Source organism: Microtus pennsylvanicus, chromosome 16 (genome assembly GCF_037038515.1).
Source record: "Microtus pennsylvanicus isolate mMicPen1 chromosome 16, mMicPen1.hap1, whole genome shotgun sequence".
NCBI classification, from domain to species: Eukaryota; Metazoa; Chordata; class Mammalia; order Rodentia; family Cricetidae; genus Microtus; species Microtus pennsylvanicus.
The window spans coordinates 2,193,311-2,209,889 of NC_134594.1; the positions used below are offsets into that span (position 1 = coordinate 2,193,311).

Consider the following 16,579-nt stretch of genomic DNA (forward strand, 5'->3'; position numbering starts at 1 on the left):
GTAAAGCTGTGGTTAAGCAAGGTTAGAATACATCACACACTGGAAACCTGAAATGGTGTGATATGAAAACAGAAAGTTGTAGCAAAGAATGATAAAACTATAAGCAGGCTTTCCTAAATAAGGGGCAATGGAATACCAGTTTTGATGCGGAAATCATTATGAAAAGATATCTCATCAATAATATATTTAAAATACTGCGTATTTGTAACAAAAGCACACAGATTCATTTTCACTTGCAATTTATATATTTAAATTGAAGCTTTAAAAATGATACTTTATATATTTATATCCATTGTATTTATGAATCAGAACATGCTATTTTAAAGAGATTTTTATTTGATAGTACTAAGTTTTTCATTATGAGCAAATATTTAAGCCAGTGGAATATAAAATGCTTACTCATTCTTAATGGATTTGGAAAGTCAATGCATTCTTATCACTCTAATCACATCAAAATCTGCATATTGAATCATTTGAAGTAACACAAAATGGTTATATACTGAACTGAGATCACACTTCAGAACATGCAAAAAACATTCAGTTTTGTATGGACATTCACACAGAGAAAGTAGATATTCGACCATATGTAGTAATTGGAAAATATAGATATACAGCTATAAACTAATGTCATTAAAATACACCCATAAACTAATATCATTAAAAATCAAGGAGACTTTAGCAATCTCTATGCAATGAAGTTTAACAATCACAGATGATAATAAGATTATCTTGAACAAAAGCTAACAATAATACAGTTCAATAAAATTTATTAATGGCATACTCAGAGAGGTGATTGTTTTAAATTAAGTTACATTTATTTGGTAAAATTAGCCTTTGCATTTTGTCCCATGAAACTATACATTTTTATCTGCTTATTTTCATTTGCAATTCTATGATTGTATTTTTTGATACTATAGCACTTCAAAAATATATAAAATTTATAAAAAAACTTGTCCATTTAAAGGTTGTTTCATTAGAAACAGAACTAAAAAAGCTAAAAAATACTAAACACTTGTATATATGGACATTGGAAGCCCACATAAAAAATATTATCAAAATGCCATGCAATTTTCTGGGTGTCTATAAAAACAAATTAGAATGTTAGAATGCCCTCGGAAGCTTTTCTAATCTAGACATAATTCTTTTTCAAATACCAAGTTAAAATGTGTGGGATATATTTGCCACTAAACCCTTCTGTTAGCATTGTACACACTCAATCACCTAATAGAGTCTGGCTTAGCCACTAAATGGAATTATTTATAACATCCTTGGAATATAATTATATGAGCCACACTTAACCATCTGGATATTTTCCTTTTTGTGGACAAGCTGCAATGGTATAGTGAAATATTTTGTTTGTTTATATATTTGTCTTTCTCTATACAAAGAAAGAAAATAATCTTTATAAATTAGTCATGTTTTGTTCTAAATTTCAGAGTAAGGTCCATTCATAGCATATAAAACCAAATAATATCATTATTATTAATTTTCATAAAATTATACTATAGGTACAGAAAATACATTTTTAAATGGCTAAGAAATCTCAAAGGTGAAACTCAGGCATTAACCCTTGCATGGCCCCATATTAAATACAATTCCTTGAAGGAACTATAAAATTATAATTATTGAAGAGCATAGGTAATTAAAATTGTACATTTTGATTGAAAAATATTTGTAGTTCATTAAAATAGAGACTCTGGCTCAACTTCTTCAGTGAAGTTCTATACAGATGCCAAGTCTGCACTTTAATTAGAACAAAAGACCACTATCAACGTTAATGCAGCATAATCATTCATAATAATAATTACATATTAATCTTTTGAGTTTGCAGTACTATAGCAATGACATATGGCATGAGGCAGACACCTGTGTGGCCTTTTGTGACTGACATGGTACATATTAATTACACCTGAGGAAATAAAATTTGTTTTCTACTGAGAAAAGCTACTTCTGGGCTTATTGCCTTAACCTATCAAAGGAGGAAGAACGAATACTGTTAGGTGTTTTGTGTAGTCATTAAAGATTTCCCTGGGCTTAGGCTGTCTATAGGTAGCTTGTGCTTTAACTTTTGACTGACTCCTAGAAATAAGAAAGCAGAGCAACCATGTGTTTCTTTGGCTTTGTAGAGTGGATTTTGGCTGAAAAGCTCAGTGTCACCATTTTGTTTATTGCAAGCTTTGTAACTGTATATCCAAAAATATAATATGATCAGAAATACTACAACAGCAGGTCCTAAATATGCCTTAGTTTAATCCTTTGCTCTTAAAATCCTGATCCAGTTTGAAGATGAGATTATAAATGCCTTTAAGAAAAAGTCACCTCACAGTAAGCTGCACTTCACGATTCTTTAAAACCTCTCTATGCTAAAGGCACTGTTAGTGTACATATTTGAAGGGTAATGGAATGGTATTATAGAATGAAAACTATTGGTGGTTAGCAGAAAGACTTGTGTTAAATAGATTAATCCTAACACCACTATTCTAGCAAGGCCATGTCTAATAAATTTCTAGAGTTTATTTAGAAAGAAAACACAGTGTGTTTCTGAGTGAACATGGTGATGACCAGCAACTTTCTACAATATAGTTTGAAATTTTTCAAATTTATGTCACTTCACATTCAAAATTCAATAAAACAAATCCCAGTCAACTTTATGGTAGTCACACTTAATAGAGTATTTGAACTCTGCAATGCTTTTTCAGATTTAAGAACAGCAAACTCTAATAAGAGACAAAGGCTCTAAAGCACTTAAATTTTTGATACCATAGTGGCATGCCTATTTGCTGTTTTTATCTTAGCCACCATGAAGGAAAGTAAGGGAGGAAATGATAAATTTTCTTCTTGTATTTAGAATATTTGTTGACAAAAACAGACATCTCTTTCATAGTAGGGCTTTTGGGGGGCAGTAATTTACTACTGGCAAAAATAACACATGTATTTGATGATATTTTGGATTTTCAAAGAAAAACTGTGAGATTTTTCCAATATTGTTATACAGTATTCTGTTAAAATCACTTTATAGCAAGGGATTGTGGGAAAGATGTAAGGAGGGACAGCCATGTGAAATGCCCTCCTGTAGCCTATTCCCTGCTTCCATCATTCCATCAGAAACCACAGAAGGGAAAGGAAGGAATGTGCTGTCCCTTGTCAATGTACATCACTGCTGAAGTTCACATAGCATCAATCGAGGCAATTTAAGATTTTCAAAACGTGTAGCTTTAGGAAGAATTTGCATTTAAATTGCTCTCTCCAGTTTCTTGAGAGTTTCCCCCATGGAATGTTTATGGCTCTTTTTTCATTAGTACTTACAAAATTCAACTTCATAACCAGTGCATTACTACATCTAGTTGTGTCAAGAAAAGGAACTTCATTTTATAAAATAGAAACATTTAAAGTGGTTCTGAACATCAATCCCTCATTCAAAATGCATTACTTCTTCATATTGAACAGTTACTTGAACATTTATCTGAAAACTTTTCAGGTCTCCATGTCTAACATAGAAACTCAGTCACTGGAGATTTTATTAGAGAGAATTCTGGCATTCCTCCATATTCTGTCCACAGCAATGGTAATGCCAAGAATATCTTAACCCCCTCACAAGCTGTTTATTTACAAAAATACAGCATATTTCTCTGTAATAGATAAATCTTGGGTATTATTTCAATAATTGTTGTTATATACTAAAATGGGAATATAAAAATATTTAAAATGTGCAAAATGTTCTTTCTTATGTACATTTAAAAATATGCCATATAATAGCTTTAAAATTAGGGTAAAGTTTTTGATCACACACACACACACACACACACACACACACACACAATACCTGGTCAATTTAGAGATTTTGTTTTTATACTTGTAAACAAACTTTTAAAATGCTGTGTATTTTCTCAGTTCTTTTCAACCAAGACACTTTCAAACACATTCAATCCTGCTTTGAGGAAAACTTGAGCTGAATGGATGCTATTCAGCACATTGGACAGGGCCTCTTGAATGGTCTCATTTGAGGCCAGCGAACTGCACTGCTCCCAAGCCTCTTTGATGATGGAAAACTGGCTTGTCTTCCCATCAAGATGGTACAGGATGTTTCTAAAAGAAAGATGGAATACGTAAATGTTTTATGCACAATTATATTTCCATATCAAAACCTTGTCAGGAATAATGTCTACAAAATAACAAAGAATTTTTTTAAAATGCAGCATTGCTATTTTTCGATCTATAATGATTGAATGCACAGAGATAAAGTTCATTTGTAGAATCAAAAGTCATCAGGCAGTGTATGCTTCCTGATTGAAGCAGACAATGCTATCTCATATCATAAAGGGGTTTTCCAAAATTTTAAGTGAGATCTTTGCAAAGCTTCTAGAGCTAATTACCAGAAAATACATGAGGCAGAGGTATTAAATGATACCACATTGTATCTTAGCGCATTATTGGCTATGGAAAAAATGAGTCGGTTCATTATACAACAAAAAGGAGAATTTGTAAAGCCTTAACTCACAGCAGAGACTTTCTGGATCTTAGCCTAGCAACACATTGGGCTAGACAATCTTTTGCTGCAGTAGCTGCCCCATGTACCATTGGCATCTTGGACTAGATATCTGTAATTTCCATCTGATAATGGTTAGTTTTTTTAAGTTTACATGCCACAATGTAAAATCACCTGATCTTAAACTTAGCAATTTGCCTGTTTCTGTCTCCTAAGTGCTGGTACTAAAGACATGTACCACCAGGCCTGGACATAAGCCTTTATTGAATTCATTTTCACAAGTAGGAAGCTTAGTTTGATGGGATCTTTCCCGGAGGTCAGCAATTCTGTTATTCCATTTCTTTATCTGTTTATCACCTTGAACACTGGACTTAGCTCCATTCCATTTCCTGGTGCTCCTTTTCTCCTCAAATTTCGCATTTTGTATTTTTACTTGCTCATCTTGGTTCATTTCATTATAAATCTTCATTAGAGAAATAACCACATGGAAGAATCTATACTAGGCTGTTTTGAAATTTCCTTTGTCAAGGGAATTAAAACAAAGCTCTTCACTTTATCCTCAAACAGACCTTTCAAACAAGGGCAAAAGCAGCCACATTCTTCATCACAATATCACAAGAATTATCTGTAGGCCACATACAAAAATTCTTTTCCTCTGAAAGCGTTCAAGCCAGGCCACAAACTCAAATCACTGTCAGCAACACTCTTCAATATTCCTATTGGTATGGCTCATTAAGCAATATTTAAAGCATTCCAATGCTTTCCTAACACAAAATACCACAAGTTAAAATTCATATGAACAAAAACATGATCAGGTATATCACAAAAGTACCCCAGTCCTTGGTAACAAGTTCTGTCTTAGTTAGGGTTTCTATTGCTGTCAAGAGACATCATGGCTATGCAATTATTGTATTTAATTGGGGCTGGCTTGCAGATTCAGAGATTTAGCTGATCATCTTCATGTTGGCGTGCTGGCCGAAATGGTGCAAGGGAGCTGAGAGTTCTACATCTTGATGGGGAGCAGCAAAAGCAACTGTGCACCATGCTGAGTAAATTGAACATATGAGATCTCACAACCCACTCCTGTAATAACATATTGCCTACAGCAAGGCCATAGCTACTCTGACAAAACCACAGCTAACAATTGTGTAACCCCTATGGGGGCCATTAAGATTGTGAACATGTCTACCATTATAGGTTAATAAATGTTTGAGCATCCTCCTGAATATTAACCTTCATCAGGTGATGAAAGGAGACAGAGACCCACACTGGAGCACCGGACAGAAATCTCAAGGTCCAAATCAGGAGCAGAAGGAGAGAGAGCACGAGCAAGGAACTCAGGACCGCGAGGGGTGCACCCACACACTGAGACAATGGGGATGTTCTATCGGGAACTCACTGAGGCCAGCTGGCCTGGGTCTGAAAAAGCCTGGGATAAAACCGACTCGCCGAATGTAGTGGACAATGAGGACTACTGAGAACTCAAGAACAATGGCAATGGGTTTTTGATCCTACTGCACGTACTGCCTTTGGGGGAGCCTAGGCAGTTTGAATGTTCACCTTACTAGACCTGGATGGAGGTGGGCGGTCCTTGGACTTCCCACAGGGCAGGGAACCCTTATTGCTCTTTGGGCTGATGAGGGAGGGGGACTTTATTGGGGGAGGGGAAGGGAAATGGGAGGCGGTGGCAGGGATGAGACAGAAATCTTTAATAAATAAATAAAAAAAGAAAAAAAATAAATGTTTGAGGTTTTAAATATGTGCTGATTGACTAATATACTATACACATAGCAAATAATTATACTGCCGTGTGTGTGTGTGTGTGTGTGTGTGTGTGTGTGTGTGTGTGTGTATAATTTTGGGCACATTGTGGGAGGCAATTGCTTATGCCGCAATACAAACAGTAGATGAGATGACAACTTGTGGGAATCAATGCTGTTCTTCCACTTTCTGTGTTCTACGGATTAATCTTAGGTCACTGGGCTTCCACTGGGCTGTCAGTCAAGCCCAATACCGAGTGATTTAAAAGTTTGTAAAATTAAAACAAAAACACAAGAATTAGTGAAGCAGCTTAATTGAGACACCTTAATGAATAATTTTGTTAGTTAAAACTGACACTTGTGGGGGAGGAACACAAATAAGGCAGAAATCAAGACAAATTAATAAATATTTAGCACAGAAATGAAGTTTCCTAGGACAGTCTCATGTATTATCTCTTGCATGATAGAGTCTATAAAAAATTTGACAGTTCCACCATAGCATAGTTATTTTTGAAGGACAATTAAAGACGGAGTGAGATCTTTTCTTCGGTATACTCACAAATCATAATGAAACCAATAATGCAGCCGACAAAACATGCACATTTATGTTTTATAAGAAAAACTGTTTAATAATCCATTCATTTAAAAGACAAAGTTAAATGGATTTGCTTCAAACATAATGATCAATACTCCTTTGTATGAAACTTGTGCTACTTTTCAAAAACAAATCTAGATTTAGTAGAATAAAAAAATCATATTGCATAATATTTACCACTGTCAATTCTCTCCTTTTAGCTTCCACTTTAATCATGAATGATTTCATTCAAATTTCCAGAATCTAAAAGTGCAGAAGACATTTTCCAGAAGCTATTAACAAATATTTTCCGTTCTTACAGATCGTGTGATTTATCTTAAGAAACATGCTGTAATACAACATAATATAAAACAATAAACATACACTCTACAAAGAATGTTCATTCCTAAATCACCATAAATACAAGTACTTTCATCAGTTCTTAACATTAGAAAACAGTACATGAATTTTTCCAAAGCCAATGCAATGGAGTCCGAAGATCGCCTTTTCTAACTAGTGAGAATGCACACCTGCCTTCTTAGTGACTCTAAACATGCCATGTGAACAGATATCACTGTTTTGGTTTATGAAATTCCACATTTTCCATACATTATGTGATTCAAGTAGAAAACTTGTAGCAAGCTATTACATAAGATAAATACTCACATCCTTTTCTACTTAAACTGGATACAAATAAGAACAAAACTCCAGAAACTGAGATTCCAGCTGAATATAAGTGACAAGGACTCCTTCATCTTAATTTGAAGGAAAACCTTCAACTTGGGTAGGTACTAATGTAAGCTGAAGTTTATCTCTACTATAATAATAGAATATATCTTCACTTTGTTTATTATCTAAGTTGAAGAACAAACTGGGAATAAACAATCTTATATTTTCATTCTAAAGATTACTTCTCTTAGTGACTTTCAAAAGTAGCTAATAGTTTCCAGTTTTTGTGTATAGACACTACTTAGATTCCTGCTTGCATAACAAATTTATGTATCTGCATTGTTTTCTGAAAAGTTAGCATATTATCATTTTCCTTTGTAGTTTAAAGGTTTGAAAAGCCTGTCAGAAGCCTCAAATGTCCTTCCTTCCCATCATAAACCAATACACTTCAGATTAAGTAAGACTGAAAATCAACTAATAGCCTATTTAAAAAGTCACACATAGATGATGAGGACAATAAAAGTAGAAGAAAATGGAAAATGTTTGTGCAGATACTTCCATGGAGGAATCTGGATTATAATCACAAAGATTTATATTCTTTAATGGACACTGACCACAGACATGCTTGCTCTAGTCCAATTTAAAAATGTTTCCCTGCAAAAACAATAGTTGTGAATACTATTTTAATTCAATCTCCTTCCCATTTGCATAAATACAACATGAATCTCAGCATGGCATTACAGACATCACATATAAAGAAAGTATTATTTAACTGGAATCATTTGTGCAGTTATTGAGATACCATTAATTCTACACCCAAGCCTATCTTCCCTCATCTCTAAAAATGTAGATCTTATAAATGAGCCCTGCAAATACTCAGGTCCAGAAACAGAGTTATGTGTTATCCCACCCCAGTATCTACTCCATTAGTTATCTGCTGGACTGGGGAGGGGTACAATAATTCTTGTGGACCCAGAGATGCAGGATGTTCAAGTAGAGACCCAGTGAAGATTCAGAGTTGAAGTTTTAGCAGAGGTCAGGAGCCTTGAACCAGACTAATGATTCTTTGCAATGCATGCCTGCATGTAAAACTATATGGTTAAAGGCATTTATTGCATGACTCACTGTGTCACACTACAGCTTCCATGGTGAGATTTTCCCTTTCTAATTTTTTTTCTTTTTTCTATTAAATGTTATTTTGTTTTATTCTGGGGGAAGGGTGAGATCAGGAAGCATGATGTGAAAGACACAATAAATAAATAAAAACAAAATTAAAATCAAGTAAAATAAATGCAATTTATATAATTCTGCTGAAATGCTCCCTACACACACACACACACACACACACACACACACACACACACACACACACACACAAAGACTTCTAAAAGAAACATGTAATGCATTATTGATGGCACGAATGAAATTACAAGATGCATCACTCATGTTAATGGGTCCTCTTCAATGGCATGTCATGGTCACCAGAAGAGAGTTGTACCAAATCTAAAACATAATTAATAACTCCTGGCAGTGTCAGTGGAGGAGATGAATATTTCAACAGATAAATATATCCCATTCAACTTATGGAAATGAAAACATCGGGAAAAATGAATTTTGAAACAAAATACATCTAAAATCTTCATGATCCATTTCCACTTGTGTGAGTTAGGAAATTAGTGAAGGAAAGACAAAAAAATAATGACTCTTTTTTAAGTTTATATTTACGAGCATGGGATGACACCCACTATAAACCTGACTTAACATTCATTGTACTATGTGCTGGCAAACTTCTAAATTAAATCAAACTAAACAATATGTTTTGAGAACTGACTGGCTGTGCATGCTACAGCCAGAAAGGATGTGTATTTCAACTGTGTGCAGTGGTTTCTAATTCTTTCATTGAATACACTAACTGTTCTCCATCATCAAGACCAGGTCACTGTATGTATATTGGCATTCAAAATGATGATTGTATATGGATACTATGTCTACAAGAATTCACAAAATATGTAGCTATACTACAAAAATAGCTTTTAAGATATATTGAAGTTGCTATTATCTAAAGTTCCAATGGTGATGTAGTATGTCCTTCTGTATGCTATGAATATGTTATATTACCACTGCTTAATAAAGAAGCTGATTTGACCAATAGCCAAACAGAATTGAGCCAGGGGGGAAATTCAAGCAAAGATAAAGTGAAAAAAAAGAAGGGGGAGTCTGAGAGATGTTGGCTACCACCAGAGAAGCAAGATGTCAGGTAACAAGCCATGAGCCTCAAGGTAAGATATAAAATAATACAAATGGGTTAATTTAAGTGGTAAGAGCTAGTTAATAATAAGATTGAGCTCAAAGTTCAAAAAGTTTGTAATTAATAATTAGCCTCTGAGTGGTTAATTGGAAACTGGCATGTGGAAAAGAAACTTCTAGCTATATCAGCATAATAATCAAATCAATTATTAATACTGTCCAGCCAGAGATCATTCATTAGACAATCAAAGAAATGTGTGTAAAGAAACATATACATTCTGCACTGGGGTCCAGATTAGTGACCCTGTAGGTGCTGAGCGTATCGCTGGCTCTGGGGTCAATCCCCAGTAGCAAGACCAAAGCGAAACAATTATAAAATTTAGCAAAACAAAATGTTATAATTAATTTCTTCCATGCATGTAACCCCCTTTAAAAATTTATTTCTGACTTATAACATAAGATGTAAGATCCATTTGACCATTTGAACTCACAAATCTAGTCTAACTTTAGTGTTTGCTTTTTCAAATGAAATATGCACATATAACATGCCCATATTTCATCATTTCCAGCAGGTTGTTTTTCTCCCAAACTGTCATGTACTCAGTATTAGATTAGGTCACTTAAGAGACAAACACTGGGTCACAGAAGATATGATCATCTGAGTTCTATAAGAAGTGAGCTTCAGACAGCTGGGCAGCAGGAATACTGGGTACATTCATAAACCAAGACATTCATAGCCCAGTGTGGTTTTGCAAGCACTGCACACCTGAGTCTTGCCTGGATAGCTGCACTAGTGAATTATAAGTGAAACAAATGACTATTGTTTTAAGACACTAAATCTTGGGGATGATTTTCAAGAGGTTGTTTGGGAAGATTTTTAGGGATTGTTTTCCCTGTGAGACTTGGCAGGGTTTAGTTGACATAGAAATCCATTTCCTATTTTTTCTTAATAAAGCAACAGAATATGATGAGATTTATTAGTAATGTTTTAAATGACCAATTTAACTTAGATCGTTAGAAAATCAAGACCCTTATTTTGAAGTCTATTTTACAAAGCTCTATTACTTCTGTTGATTCCTAAAAGTCTGTTCATATGATGCCAAGTAGGGTTTTACTTTAAACAAGAAAGCAAAGATAATACCATGATGGACTGAGTGCTTAGATTTTATCCAAAATCCTAATCTCTCTGATGTGTTAGCAAGAGGGAGTGTTTTATTTTAAAATGAATTTGCATGAGTGGAGCCCCATGGTGGGAGGAGGATTTGTACAATAGAAAGAAAGACCACTGCAGCTTTTCTCTATTGTGCCAGGATTTTGGAAAGAAGGCAGTCACTTGTACAAAATAAATGGATCACCATTAGAAACCTGCTGTGCTGGTAACCTGATCTGGGACTGCTAAACATATCTAGAATTGGGAAAAGAAGTACCTGTTGCCAATCCATCCATAGCATGGTAGTTTGTCTTATACAGTCTCACCTAAGAAAATCATCAAAGTGTACAAGAATAGATTATCTTGCTAAGTTATAGCCCAGGAGATAGATTAAAAGTATCCTGTTTCTATTGTGATTAAATGCAAAATATGCTTGATATCGACATGGAGTGGCTGTGTGCCTGGAAATGGTACAGTGTGCATGGCTCTCAGAGGCTCAAGCAGCTCCGCCATGTTGGACTATGTGAAGCAAGCAGAAAGTACTGTATATACTCTACTAATGGTGCAGCTTAAGTTTTTAAGAAGCACTTAGCATTTTACGAAGCACTCCTAAAGATACACACGAGGACAATTTCAGACATAAAAGACCTCAAAATGTGTCACAGTGTTGGACAAATGTACAAAAGCTTGGGAAAAAGAAGAAAAATAATATAAACAGTTATTAAAAGAAGTAAATGGCATTTTAAAATGGTAGTCTTTAAAGAGACAGTATAGACAGTCATAGATTAGGAGTAAAGAAAAATAAGCCATGTTAAAATAGAAAATTCACAGAAAGTCTGACATATATTATATACAATAATATATTAATAAGATATCATCAATAAATAATTAATCAATGATATATTAAATATATTATTGTATATATTATATACGTTATATATTAATAATATATATTAAATATATATTTTTGTGTTTTCTCTGAGGCAAAGAAATGCCAGACTGTAGAAAGCCCAATGATTGAATCACTTAGTAAACAATTGTTATTAAAGGTCATTGTCCAACCATACAGGTTTACCTGTCAACCATTTTAAAGGTAGGATCATTGGTGCCTTCAGAAGATCAACAGCTGTATACACTTTTCTTGTACAACCTGAAAGATCAGTGACTGTTCTTTTATAGAACCTTGTAATATTTTTTCTGGAAATGTACATTAAATGGTTTGTTTCTAACATTGGGGGAATGTTAATATAAGTTTTTCATTCTGTAACAAATCATGTCCCCATAAATTCACTGCTATGTTAACCACATACAGTTTTAATATTCCTCTCTGGTCCAACACGTTCAAGCCACATTGCACTCTGCTTTTCCTTAGATAAAGTTCTGATCCCTGAAAACTGAACATCCTGGAGAGGCCAATTATGATGCCAAGTTTCTAATGAAATTTTTGTTACATCCTCACCTGTGTCTATCAGGCCTTCAATGACAACATCATTTTATTATTATTATTATTTTAAAATTTGGTCTTTGTTCACTTATAGAACTTCACCAAAATACTAGCTTCATTGTTTCTTTTGAATTTTTGTTCTCTCTACTATAATTGTTTTATTATCCAGAGCAGTATGTTTTTTTTTTTTAACAATAGGTAGGCATTCAGAATTTCCTCTCTGATGGTAGGAAAAACTGAACCAGATTTGGCATAGAAGCCTGCAAGAGGCCTCACATGGAGTTTCCCGATGTCAAAGGAACCTTAAATATCCCTTGCTGACCTACAGTTATTGGTCAAATGCCTGCCTTTGCCACATCTTCTGCATCGTCCTGAAGAGAGGGCCATTCTAAATGGATTATACTCAAGAAAAAAAAAAACACTGTTCCTAGGAATTTCCTGTTTACAATGCCTTTAAACTTGGTTGCCTCAACTGAAACACTTTACACTTTGATTTTTCTTCAAGTCTCTGGAAATCACCTCTCCTATCCAAGTATCACTATGATCATGACATTCAATATCAATTGTATCTTATATCTATTCATCCAAAGGTGCTGACCTTGCCATTAATGACCTAATTATCCTTTTGCATTGAGAATTAGCATTTTCAAAAGCCAGAGGTTCAATTATTATTGCCTAGTTTCTGAATTTGGTATTAGTCTATTTATTTCTGATGTTAATCTTTGTAAGAAATCCATGAAGGTTTCTTTTGGGACTTCTATGTCTTTAGTAAATGATTTAATTTTTTTCCTATTTCTTCAGTTCTGTTTCAAGAACTCAAAGCTGCTATGTGACAGGACAAGGTGTGGTCATCATGTACATCTTCCCTTTCTACAGTAGCATAATTTCCTTCTTAAGACTTTCATCTTGGGAGATTTCCATACCAATAGCTTTACTCTTAGGCTCTTCTCTGAAACAAGTACTCCATTGCAATTGTATAATAAACATCTTTAACAAATTCTATCCAGTTTTTAGGTACAATTCAATTACAATTTGACCATGGAGTTTAACATTTGCTTCACATAAGATGAATGCATGCTATATGAGACTATTGCTTCTTTGAATCTCAGTAAATCTGCACAGATGTCCAGTAGGTTATAATGAGTCTCTACCATTTGACAATTCCTGTAGGATTACTGTAAATATTAAGGTTAGTTATTGGAAAACCTTAAGGTATTCTTCTATATACTTATAATGCAATGATGAAATTAGTTCTCCATTAAATTCCTATCTGAATTTGAATATCTCTTTTTTTTTGCTTTATTCGGTTTTTCTAGTTTTTCTTAGTACTCAGATTACCAACATTTTGGTGATATAACAAAAATGATAATGCTGATAATGTTTACTACTGACATTACATGAATCCCATCTAAATTAGTTATCCTCCTGTTTAATCATTCTATTTTTAAACTGTCTAGCATATTATCATACAGAAATATAAATCCCTCCAATGTAATTCTGTTTTCCAGTTTTTATTGTGGGAAGAATCTTTTTAATTAATTCCTCTGTTTAAGAATAAGTCACTGATGTTGATAAATATGTGAGGTTTATTGCTGCTGAATAGATCAGTAAAATCTTGACTAGATTTCAAGGTAGCTACACAGTATGGTAGCACCCTGAGAAGGCAGTTCAGGTAGAGCCTGCAAGGAGAGAATAAAGAAAAACATAACCTGTAGACAGTGATTCCATTCATGTGTATCTCCAGCCTGAGAGTATTTGAGCCTAGCTCATGTGACTGTTATTTTAGACTGAGTTAAAACTTAAAACACCATGACCAAAAGAAATTGATGGTGGAGGTGGATTTATTTCTTCCCAAGGTTTGTTATAGATCATATAGGGATATCAGGGCAGAAAGCATGTATTGGTTAGAATGAGAATGGATAAAACTCATACAAACTCACATATTTAAATACTTTGCCTGCAAACAAAGATATGTCAGAAGGATGTTTTGAATGAGGTGTACCACTGATGGCTATTTTACAGCTTCAAAAAACTCTCACTATTCCTAATGTTCACCTAAATCCCACCACCATTGCCACCACCTGCCACAAACAAATTTTTCCTGCTGCCGTAGCTTTTCTCTACTGGCATGAATTCTAGCATATTTAAACCATTAACATAATCAGATGCTTTCCAATAAAAGTTGCTTTGGTCACAGTGTTTTATCACAGCAACAGAAAAGTAACCAAGACAAATCTTTAAGAAAAAACTGATACAGAAGCCATGGAACAGCAGCACTAATGGTTTATTCTCCCCAGCTTGCTCAGCCTGCTTTCTTTCAGCACCTAGGGCTGCAAGCCTGGGATCAGTACTGTTTATAGTGAGTTGAAGTTTCCCTCATTAATCATCAATCAACCAAAGGGTTGCCCATGGGCAAATCTGATAGAGACTATTTTTTTTTTCAATTATGGTCTCTCTTCTAAAATGTATCTAGCTTGTGTCAAGTTGATATAAAACTAGCCATCATGCCTATCTTGTAATGCACGTACAAGTATCTGAACATTTTTTTCAAATTTTGTGGGGAAAGACAAAACATGCTTGCCGCTGTATTTCAGAGGAGTTCCTTTATACCAGAAAGTTCTAAATCTAGACATTGACAGTCATCTTAAAACAGCAACCCATAGATCTTCTGCATTATATTTCAATAAAGTTCTTTAGGGAATTATCCTTTATATTACCCATCTAATACACAGTACTTTTCTGCCTTAGGTTCAATGTTAGTAGTACTCTAAAATATTCTAGAAGAGGCTATTAACTTTAATGTGTATAGGCACATCCTGAGACACTTCAAATTGCTTATTGAATTAAGAAGATGGCCTAGTGTTAAACACTTACCACACAAGCTAGAAGGTCTGAGATCAGATCCCGAAGACTCATGTAAATCCTTAGTGGGCATGATACCCTGAATGTGATTCTAGCTTCAAATATCTGGAACAGGGCATTTCCAGAAAATGCTACCTTGCTAGATTAGCAATATCTGCACATTCTGGGTTTTACTGAGACCATACTTAATTTTATATAGTGAATAACCATTAAGAAAGATTCTGGACATCAGTCTTGGGCCTTCATGAGCACATGTGCCCATACACGTGTGTATTCACACACACACACACACACACACACACACACACACACACACATACACATGCACAGCACACACATAAAAGGGTATAGTAGTCTGGTGAAATGATCTAGACACAGTGAATTCTTGATGCCTTACATGTCTACAGCTGTTTTTATGCTCTGTACCTTAACTATATCATGACATTTATATACTCCCCAGGCCCTACAGTGGGTTTTACATTTCACAAAAGATCTTGTTTTGTTCTCAAGCCAGTTTTTCCTAGAGAAAAGGTTAATTATATAAAAGTACATGATTTAATCAACAGTTAAAAATAGTAGCATGCTGGGCAGTGGTGGAACATACCTTTATACTTTACACATACTCCCTAGTACTCAGGAGGCAGCAGTAGGCAGATTTTGTGAGTTCGAGGCTAGCCATGTCTACAAGAGCTAGTCCCTGGGCAGGCACCAAAGCTACACAGAGAAACCCTGTCTTGAAAAACAACAACAACAAAAAGTAGCACAGGAAACATGCAGGAAAAAATGATTCCCAACAAAATGACCCTAAATGCTTTGAAAGACTCATAAAGAGTGATTCATGCATGGGGTATCACTGAGTTATATTTGGAGAGACAAATGGGAAGATTACTGGAGAAGGGAGGAGGATAGTAGAAAAGGCAAAGAAGAAAGTTGATTTTAGGTTGCTCCGTAAGTGTCCATTTTTGTGTCACAGTGGGGAAATAGAAACTAGAAAGCCTCAGATAATAAAGCACCCATTTTAGCTGCACAACTTAGTAGATCTAGAGCTCTGATTTCCCCAAATGATACCCAGAGAAAGGTCCTTCATTTGAGAGAAAATTATCTTTGGCAAATGTTTAGATTAAATTGCTCTTTCAAAAATCTAAACATCTACTGATTAAGTTTATATTGGACTTACAAACGGTGTTTACCCTTATCAACTTAATGAAACCTCACCTTGAGTTCTAGGGTATAAGGTCAAGAACTAAAATTCCATGTGCAACTTGAATCAGGCACTGTTTGGTTACCCAGAGGAAAAGAGGTCAGTATTTACTAGACTCCAGCAATCTGTTTCACCAAGACTGTTCAGTCCATCTTCTTCATAACCAGGCATGGATTTCTCAATAAT

At 34.7% G+C, this 16,579-nt stretch overlaps 1 protein-coding gene across 2 annotated transcripts in view; it reads right to left on the minus strand.

Moving 5' to 3' along the window:
• Nucleotides 1–241: 241 nt before the first annotated feature.
• The window catches only part of Naaladl2 (N-acetylated alpha-linked acidic dipeptidase like 2), a 1,054,557-nt gene continuing 1,038,219 nt past the window's right edge, over nt 242–16,579 (minus strand). For both annotated transcript variants that reach the window (XM_075950779.1, XM_075950778.1), the window contains one exon: nt 242–4,086. In XM_075950779.1, the coding sequence (XP_075806894.1) occupies nt 3,888–4,086 (199 nt within the window). In that variant the 3' untranslated portion in view covers nt 242–3,887. The remainder of the gene's footprint in view (nt 4,087–16,579) is intronic.